This window comes from Micropterus salmoides, unplaced genomic scaffold, assembly GCF_014851395.1.
Source record: "Micropterus salmoides isolate LMB-PRFRI ecotype aquatic unplaced genomic scaffold, ASM1485139v1 Ms_hic_scaffold_23, whole genome shotgun sequence".
Lineage (NCBI taxonomy): Eukaryota > Metazoa > Chordata > Actinopteri > Centrarchiformes > Centrarchidae > Micropterus > Micropterus salmoides.
This window is the reverse complement of record NW_024041484.1, coordinates 17,266,136-17,276,776: the sequence shown is the minus strand read 5'-3', so window position 1 is coordinate 17,276,776 and position 10,641 is coordinate 17,266,136. Positions and strand designations below refer to the sequence as shown.

At 38.5% G+C, this 10,641-nt stretch overlaps 1 protein-coding gene across 1 annotated transcript; it reads left to right on the top strand.

The window, feature by feature from the left end:
- The first annotated feature begins 4,662 nt into the window (after positions 1-4,662).
- On the top strand, positions 4,663-8,771 carry LOC119918461. Its single transcript, XM_038739212.1, has 3 exons — positions 4,663-4,812; positions 6,046-6,587; positions 7,758-8,771. The coding sequence occupies exons 1-3, from the start codon at positions 4,787-4,789 to the stop codon at positions 8,117-8,119; spliced, it is 930 nt and encodes a 309-aa protein (XP_038595140.1). The 5' UTR covers positions 4,663-4,786; the 3' UTR covers positions 8,120-8,771.
- The last annotated feature ends 1,870 nt before the right edge of the window (positions 8,772-10,641 follow it).

The window sequence follows — 10,641 nt, the reverse complement described above, 5'->3', positions numbered from 1 at the left end:
AACTTCTGCTTGTTTTGTGTGTGTGTGTCCGCAAAGTGTCTTTCTGCCACCATATGTTAACATCTATAAATAATGATGTTTCACATTTTATTTTTTATCACTATTAGCTGTAATTCACTGAAGTAAAAAACGGACTGAGTCGTGTTATTAATCAAGGTCTTAATATATGGCAGCAGTCATAGCATAAATATGTCCTTTGAAAAAATCTATAAAGACAATCTGACCGGGGAGAAATCTAATACACACTTGGTAACTCACAATGTCCCCTGTGTGTGTTGGTGTGTATCTGTTATGTGTACTTTACGTGTGTGTGTGTGTGTGTGTGTGTGTGAGATGTGGTGCGTATTTATGAATGTATTCCCACACAGCTTTCCCTGCAGATTTGACATGGCTGATTAGGGCTGTTAGATGAGGATCGGAGATGACCTTGGAGGAGAAATCAAATGCATTTACCTGAGAGATACACACAAAATGCCCTGGGATAAATAACGTACCATCATCACTTTGCTATCACCGTAGACTTCTCGCAATACTAAAGTATATGCATTTTATGAAGCATTTGTGACTTTGAGGGCTCAGTTTAAAGATGCATTTATTCTTATCGTGAAGCAGTTCCACACCCTGATGTGGACCCCTCTTGCACAGAGAACAGAGAGGCACATTCTCCCTACTTTTGCTTCTGTGTCTCCCCTCCCTCCCAACTTTCTCTTTTTTCCCGGACAATAGGGGCCACGGTGAAACAATGCAAAAAAGGAAAGGCCCAGGGTTTGTGCGGCAGCAATAGGGGGGTGGTCTGAGGTGCTGAGAGGGGAAAACGGGTGAGAGGGCCTTAGAGCTTTAAAGGAGGGTAAGAAGAAAGTGATGGAGGCTTTCTTTTCTTGGGAGGGAGAGTTCTGATGAGGGGGATGTATAGAAAATCAGCAGGAATGAGGGGGGTTGTTTAAGAGATTGACGTAACAGGGATAAGGGATGTAGGGTGGAGGGGCGGGCCGCTATAATGTTGAGAGTAACACAGACGATGGCCGAGGGGACCAGGGTTATGTTTTTGTGGGACTCAAAGATTTTTCTGCCTGACTGACCCTGAAAGTGATCACGCTGAGCCAGGCAAAGAAAAACTCCGCTTTTTCTATTGTACGCACACACACACACACACACACACACACACACACACACAAGATAAAACTGCTAGCCAATCCACTGAAATTAAAGCTGGACTAATACACATTTTTTATATTGGCAACTGATCAAAAGATTATGTATAATGTGAAAAGGGTGACCTGACTCTGCAGTTCCCCTTAGCTCTAAGGAGTGTTACAGTTTTTTTTCAATTGCTAATCTGCATTGGTCAAAACTGAAGTCACATTGTGAGAACTCTTCACACAGTCAGCCAAAGAGAAATGCATGTGGACCAAACTATAGATAATTTTTCATTGCTTTCTGTCACGAATCCCCGGTCGTGACCCTGACCTTCCTGTTGGGATGTGTGTGTGTGATTGTAGTTTTGAGTTCTTTTCCCCTTGGGGCGTTTATGGTGTGCTTGGTGTGTTTTGGTCTGTCTCTCTGTGTTCTGCTTCCTCCCTCATGCTCTGGGGCTGCTGGTGGGCGTGGTTGCCTGAGCTCCAGTTGACGCACCTGAGACTCATTCAGTTAATCAGCACACCAGTGCCTCTGCCTACAATCAGCTCTCCTTAAAAGACCAGCCCAACCTTCCAGCCCCTGCCGGATCGTTGTACCACACACAGTATGAACATACCAGCCTGTTTGCCCAGTCTGAACTATCAGCATCTTGTCTGAACCCTTGTATTTGTATTAACGTGTTTTTCTTTCTCGACCACAGCATAGCTGCCCATGCCTGACTCGGATTCCCTCCTGCGCCACGAAAACCCCTGAGCTCTGGATCCAGGACCACATGCCCCTTGGAACAACCACCCATCCCCCAGCCACACTTGTCTCTCCCTTGTGTTCAATAAATCCTTTCACTGCTCATACTCTGGTCTGCGTCTGAGTTTCTGGCCCCGGTCCTGACACTTTCACACAAAATGCATTCAATGACCACTTTCTCCAAAATCCATCAACTCTTTTCTCATTACTACTACACCACCTGCAAAACACAGGATATCTGCAGCACGAATTTCCTGGTTGAATTGATTATTTTCAGCTATTTAAAACAACTGTAAACATAAGATTTTGCTGTCAACATCTCAGGATCAAATGTCTTTCCAGTAAACATCGATCATGGAGAAAAGTCTTTTCAAAAATGCTGTTTCAAAGCGCTTTCAAATGAAAAAAACACAACAGATAAATGTGAGTTAGAACAATAAAAAGAACTGTACATAACTGACAATGAGTAAAATTAGCTCTACCTCAGTCAGCAACAACATTAAAATTGTAATGGTGTTAATGCATCAATAATAATAACACAATGTTATAACATATAAAACTGATGCCCATTTTGGCTGTATTGTGAGAATTTTTAGACTTTAAGTATACTTTTCCTTCAGTAAGGTTTTGAATGCAGCACTTTTACTGTGTTTCTTTTAGCTGTTGCTGCCATCAAAGATGAAACCAAGATACCTACGAAGTGGGGCTAACAGTGAGACAACCTATAGAGAATTTGAGAATAAGGTATTTGTGCAGTCTTATTCATTTGGAAGAAATTCTGAGACATTCACATATGAATGTCATGAAGGCAGTTTTGGAGGGATTCAATTTTCTGGAAATAGTTTGCAGGGTCACATCGTAGATAAATCAACGTTGTTTGAGGAAAGCTGGACATCTGGAAAAAAAGGTAATTATACTTACAAAACAACTGCTGGAATGTACTGAATTCTGACTTAGACTTAGTCTAATAATATACATTTCTCCAGGTGTGGATTTAAACTGAAAACCATGAGGCCCAAGTCAATTTAAGAGACATTGTATCCTCATGAATTAATAGAAATGACTCATCTTCCACTTTTACCAAGTAATAAATAGAAATTGCACAAGTTGTGGACAGGCATTCATCAAAGTGCTCATTATCCTGAGGTAGTGAATTTCTCTTCATTTTACAAATCAACTTGATGTGTTAATCACTGGCTCCATCTTGTGGCACTGAAATGTCTTGCAGTTACTTGATAAGAAGGTCAGAACAAACACATTTCATGACCTTTGAATGTTTCCCTATTTAGATGAAGTGGCAGCTCAATGTGACTATTCGTAATCGGGACAGAAATAGCTTGTTCTGGTCATGAGGTCCTTGAACTATAAATAAGATCCAGAAATAAGCTCTGTTAAAGCTGAAAATACATCAATATATTTAACTATATATTAACTATATTATTTAACTTTAACTTTTTATTTTATTATTATTATCACATTGCTGATGCTCTGTGAACAATTCCTGTTCCTGAAAAACTACAACGGAGCAACAGATGGAGCAGAGTTCCTTCCGCAGCAACACATTTTATTTTCATGTGCTCTCTGAGGCTCAGAGAGAAATTTGATTTACATAATATTTTGCACAGAAGTGCAGGAGATGAATATTGTGTCTCTTTTTGTTTTATTAGCCTATCTGAAGAGAACAAATCTGACTGAGAGATAACATAGTTTTGTGTTCTTGGTTATGTTTATATAATTTCATAATATTCACTGGTGTAATGTAACTAAGTACATTTTTGCTAGTACTGTACTTAAGTTCATATTTGAAGTACTTGTACTTACCACGTTCTACTTCTACTTCACTATATTCCAGAGGGAAACAGCTTCACTTAATAGTTACTTTAATTGAAGATTTTTGCACACAAAACAATAGAAGAGCTTATAAAATATGTTTTGATATAAATTTTAAAAACAGTATATAAACCACAGTATATACAAGTACAGCTGAAACGATTAGTTGATTAGTCAACTGATAGAAAATGAACTGACAACTATCTTGATCATTTAAATTTAATGCAAAAACTTTTCGTGGTTCCATCTTCTCAGATGTGATGATTTCCTGCCTTTACTTTTAATTATTTTTTAATAATTCTGAGGTTTGTACTATTGGTTGGATGAAATAACTAGTCTTAAGGTGTCACTTTGTGCTCTGAGAAATTGTGATGATTCTCACTATTTTCAGAGTTTTAATAAACCAAACAATCAATTGATAATCTTTTTTAGCATTAAAAAGTTAATTTCCTGCATTCTGGAAAAGTTTTGCATCAATTTATGGTGGAAATGTTTTTATTTATGCAACGGGAAACACGTAATTCAGGTGGCAGTTGATAGGCGATTTCAAAATCTGAAAATGTAACAGAAATTATGCAGTTAACAGTAGCTTTCTACTTTTTTTAGCTGAAGTTTGTTTTTTGGACAATGCACGTTTTTCCTATATTTATTTTGCACTGTACATTTTCTTATTGTGCAGACAAACCTTTCTCAAAGAACATTTGTTGTTGCAGGCTTTTTTCAGAACATTTTTAACAAATGCTTTTAAAAAGTGATGGGGTTAAAATCAGCCATTTCAAAAAGTGATGGTGTCAAATGTCCCCAGCGTCCCCAGTGCAAATGACACCCATGCTATTAGTTCTTAAACTTCCTCCACCACTGTTATCCATGTTCCCGTCCCAGCCACACTCTGTAGGCTACCAGTTGGTGGCGGTAATGGCGCCATTCCGTTGTTTACCAACCGCCAAAAACATGAAGAAGAAGAAGCACGTAGACCAGAGACGTAGCCGGTGACAGGTCCTCAGAAGAGCAGGGAAGATCGACCGTCTGAGAGTCCTTTTTCAAGCATCCAGGAAGACCACATTGGGCCAAAAGAATGGGAAACGTTGCGCTCTCTACAGGGTAACAGAATAACATGTTGCTGTGAATTTGTTTGGGTGTGACCTATCTTGCGGAACTTGTATGGGCATTAAAAAAAAAAGGTAATGCGGATGTTCTGTTCCTCCAGCGTGATGCATTCTTTGATACCCAAAATTTAAACCCACATTTAATAAGCAAGACACTGATTTGCTCCGGTTTCGCACCAATCTTTGGGTGCATGGGCGAGGAAGGAAGATTAATGTAATGTTATTATTATAAAGCTTCACAGCCCAAGTTCACCCCCCCCCCCCCCCCCCCCCCCGCTTAATATCTTCCACCCTCTCCCCTTTTTTCCACAGAAGATGGCATCCATTGATTCCCTTTTCTTTTTAAAATGCTATCAAGAGCGTTTGTCACACAAAAGATGGGTGACATGACAACCAAAACGTCAATTTATTGTTAGTATATAGAATAAATGTACATTTGCTAAAATGCATAAATACATGTACATGTACAATAGTTACACACGGTGTTGAATTAAGACCTAAAATGTTAATAAACCAGGATGAAATATAAAGTAATAACAATAAGAAGAAAGAAAATAAGAAAATGATAAATAGTAATAATAACGTTTGTCTTCTGCAGTCACTGGGTAATATATCAGTATATTGTTCAGTAATGCAATATAGAGATTGTCAGTATGATGTAAGTATGTCTACTATAAAATAATCTGAACAACACTAGTCCATACTTTATCATTTTAAGCCCTGTTTAATATAACTATAATATTGCTTCATATTTCTGTCTGGACTTACAACATATGTACAGTTTATTAGCTTATGATTAAAATACTGTATTAAAGTACCATATTCTAGTATGTAACATCTAATATTTTAAAATATTCATATAGTATGATTTTGCTCTGTTGTACTGACACCCTGTATCGTAGCAAATCCAATATTATCTTAGTATTAATTTATTGTATCATGTAATAATAACATGCATTCTTTTGTAGCTACTCAGGCGTGAGTTTATATTTTTCTCATGTGATATAAGTATCAGCCAAACATGGCTTTAAAAAGTTTGACTGAAAGCTAAATTTCATATTATTTATTTAATTTTCACTTTAAGTTGCAAAATGCATTTCAAAACAAAGTTGTTGGTTTTTTTTTAATTTACTGTGACATTTCACTTCTTTTCTTTTCCAAGAGACATATGTGAAATCTTTCAGTCTTCTCATTTTTAAATGTGACTGTTGCTTGTCATTTGTTCCAGTCTCTTCAGAACTGTTGGAACCATGTCTGAACGAGTCAATGGAGGGAGGTTCGTGGCCAGGAGGATCAGCAATAGCATAACTTATTATTATGCTCCGTTCTCAGAGGCAGGAGACTGGACGTTATGTCCTGCCAAAGAATCTCTTTCCTCCTCTCCATTGCTCTCAGATTCTGCCTCCACTTCCCGTCCACTTCTTCTTCTATTCTCCTGGCTTGGTGCCCAGCTAGGGGCGGTGGCCAAGTACAGGGACCTATACCTAGACCATGGCATGGATGTCCTTGTGGTCCAGAGCAGTGTAATGCACTTCCTGTGGCCTCGATGGGGGCTCGACTACGGGATGGAGGTTTTGAAGGTACTGGAGGAGCCTCAGTTCTTAGAGAGGGCGTTGCTGGTCCATGCCTCCTCCATTGGTGGCTACACTTTCACTCAGGTACTCACCCACATCGCTCAGAGACCAGAAAAACATGCAGGCCTTGCCCACAGGGTGATAGGGCACATCTATGACAGCTTGGTGGTTGGCACTCTGGAGCACATGGCGATAGGTGAGTGATCCAGCTCAGGTTACTTCTGTGTCAGATCTTTAAATAATCCATTAGCCAGCCGATCGACTGTTTTAGTTTGTTAGGAGCCCAGGAATTCTTTGTGGCAGCATGTTTCTTACATGCCTTAGTACAGTGTCTGCTAACAGTTTATATGATGCTTTTGACCATTAGTCATCTAGGGTACAAAATGTCCCAAAATTGTCCTTTCACATTTCTGTTAACCCCAACGTGATGCCTTCAATTTGTTAGTTTTGTCTGTTGAAAACACTCGACAAAAAAAAGGTATTCAATTTATTATGTTTGTGAGTTGGTATTCTTTAATATGACTGTTCAAAAGACTTGTTTGTTTAAGACTTTTTGGTACCTAAGTGAAATGTCAAATGGGTTACAATGCGAGTACTAACTACAACAGATACCAAGACAACGCTTTTAACTAGAATGGGCATTTCCTTAAGAAAATGCGTGTGAGAGCTGCCAGCTATTTTTTGCGATTGCTACCGCTGTCGGTGCAATGTGCGGCTCCATCAGCTAAGAGACTCAATGATGTGCTGCACACTTGTTCAGCAAACATATGTTAAGTTTGGCCACCTTTTCATTAACATGCTGTGACCTACGCTGTCTGAGGATATCATTGTCTCCGATGTCCACTCCTTATAAATCCAGAACTTGCCTGAGAATTGTCGCATTTGAAGTTTTCTTCAATATAATATAAGTAATACACTAATAGTCACCTGTTCATCCATGGTTTCACTGCAAACAGGAACTACTAATAACTAATTTGGCATACTTTTAATGGTGCCAGTTTGCCTAAATGTAAACAGATATAAGCCAAAAGAAAAGTAAATAGTTGAATCCCACAGCCTAACTCACTGAATCCATGTCAAAATTATCCTTCCTCTTTACATCCCCCAAAGCATTATGATGACTGTAGTTCGCAAAGAATAGTAATAGGAGTGGTAAAATACATTAACATTAACTTTTTGGGTTGTGGGGGACACTGCTCTAGGTTATCTACTAGCACCACATTTATTGAATTAATAAGTATTGAAGTTTAAAACCCAGCCCTATACCGTACTGTGTTATTTATATAAGCAATTGTACTCTCAATCTTTCTCTCTTCGAAATCTTAATTAACCCTCATAATCATGTCTGTCTTTTGTTGTTATTCAGGCCTTGGGAAGACTCTGGTCCCAAGTTTTGAAGGCTTAGTCAAAAATGCTGCCTTGCTTTACTTCTGGCTCTTCAAAACCCACACGGCAGACTTCTATGAAAACAGCATTCAAGTTTTCCTCAACAACCCAATTACTGCACCAGCCCTCTTCTTCTTCAGTGAAAATGACGCCCTGTGCAACCCAGTTGTCATGGAAAAGTGCATTGACCTGTGGAGGAAGAGGGGCGTGACTGTGGAGAGCAGGAAGTGGAAAGAGTCAATACATGCAGCCCACATGCGATGCCACCCAGAAGACTATCTCTCTACCCTGGAGAAGTTCTTGAACTCACTGCCCATTTCCTCCCTCAGGGCAAAAATGTAACTGTTGGGGGAGTAAAAGCAGGAATTTTAAAACTGTAAGATGCTTTATTTATTCTATGCTTTAAAGAAGACAGATTTATTTATCTTCCAGCTGTTGCATTATTAACAGTGTAATTTAACAAAGACAAACTCCTTTTAAGCACTCTCTATTTAAATGATGTGCAGTATTTAAGGAAGTACTGTAAAGGTTATGTTACATGATGCTTGTTTTGTTCAGGAAGTGTTAAATAACTGTTTCTGCACATTATGTGGTATTGTTTATAACAGCACATCTGTTTTTGCTCTATGTATTTCAGCAGAAAAGCATGAAATTGTATACATCTGATTTATATAGTGCATAGCGGGGTTTTGTTTGTTTGTGAGGGTGAGCAGGTCAGGCAGTGAGCAATTGTGAACAGGCATGATGTAGGGCAGCTAAAGGCAGGGAGGGAGTGGAAAATGAGAGTAGATTTAGGAAAACAGGATCTACCACTGATCTTGTGTTGTGGTCGTAAACACAGGTATTGTGGGGGGAGTTGTGGCGCTGACAGTACCATGGGAGACAAAAGCGAAGGTATACAAAGGTTAGCTGTTGGGGTTTTGTTGGAAAATCAATTTTGTCCCTGTTAACTGAACTGGTTATAAGTGAAAAATATGACAGACAATGCAGTCAGTTCCATGGATGTATAATGTTTCCAGTGCACATTTGTGGGTAAGAAAGGTGACTGGGGCGAATATAGGTAAATCTTACACTCGTAATGTCAACCACTGACGTTGGAAATGAGGCTTTCTGAAGCACTGAATCACTAGCAGTTGTGTTGAAAATGCTTCACTGTTTCAAATGATTTGATAGAGTCAAAATGGCGACATCTGCTGGCCAAACCGTTTTTTGCATTTGTATGGATAGAGTACATCTGAGACCATGGTGAAACTGTCAGGCTTTTATTATTGTTATATCAAAGTAGAAGCATATTGTCAGTGTAAGTTATTTGGCATAACAACAGATCAGTCATACTGACTGACTGACAAGAGCATCCCGTAGCTATATTTTTTATATCTTCATTAGCAAAGACAATGATAAAGGACTTTAATAGTCATTAATAAAACACAGACAAGGCATGAACCAAGCCAGGCGGAGTTGTCATGTACAGCTTTCTTATTTTTTGAATCAAAGATGTTAGTAATGTACTGCTCAGTTTCCTTTTCAAATACTATAAATAAAGGTTTAGAGTGACTAAACATGGCTTTGTGGATTTGGTACTTTCCGGGAATTATCAAAATATTGATTAGGAATAATTCTCTGTATTCTATTACTATTATTGTGGAAACCAAACATTTTTCCAATGATGACAGAATTCAGAGTCAATATTACCAATAATATATTGAGACAAATCTGCGTGGGGACATTGCCAGAACAGGTGCACTAATGTCTCTGGATACCACTTGCAAAATGGGTAATTATGTCTTCCTAAAATTTGCAAAGAAAGTGGGTATCAGGATAAAACTTTAAAAGGAACTTCCCTTACTTTATTAGTAAGGAATTTCTAGTACGGAAGTGGACAGACATTTCCCCAGTTCAAGTTAGCAAATCTAGACCAGTAGGATACAACAGTAGGGATAGTGGTGACTTCTTGCTGAAACAATGATCATATGTTACAGTTGTTTCTTATTGTAATGGACAAACAAATGTTACCCACTGAGGTGGTAAACAGACTGGCTTGTCAACCCCGTTTAAAAGTGTTAAAATACGAACAGGAATGGCATCAATAACTATGGAAAACACATTTGGGTGATAGGAATGCTAAAGGTTTGAAGACATTTTTGTTGTTGGATTTTGAAAATTAAATTGACATAATGCACAACCACATGGAGAAATAATACAAAGTTGAATTGACACTTGTGAATGTGGAATTTTACCATTAGAATTAATACATTTATGATAAAGTACTTTTTTTAAATTTTGACTTTTATAATAGCAAAATACCACATCCTCCCACATTAATGCAAAATCTCTATAAATATGGTCAATGACTGAAGCTTTGCCAAAATGTTCTGGTGTATAAACAATGCCAAAAGAGGTGCAAAACAGTGTTCTGGGTAGTCTTCACAGAAAGAACAGTTTGTTTTTAGGCCTATATCTCTTTTGAATTTAACCATGTAGTGATTAACAGGGTAATGAATGATACTTCATTCACCTTACAATCAGGTATTTGTGAAAAATCATCCAAACTTTTTTCCAGCCAATGTCGTTTACAAATCGTTTGCAATATGATATAACATGTGGAATAGATACAGTTTCTTTCTGAAACAAGGCAGGACCGTTCTTATTTCGAGGATGTTGAGATAAGCAAATTGCTGGTCTGCCTGTATTTCTAAAAGGCATTATTGTGCCCTGAATGGCGTCAGATAGACTACTACTTCCCTGATGTGTCGACACTACGTCGAGTAGGCCGTTTCGAGCATAATATAACTAAAGTTCGCTGGCGCAGTAACACGCAAAGGTTTATGTTGTGCTGAATAGGCTTGGCAGGTTGAGTAGGTCCG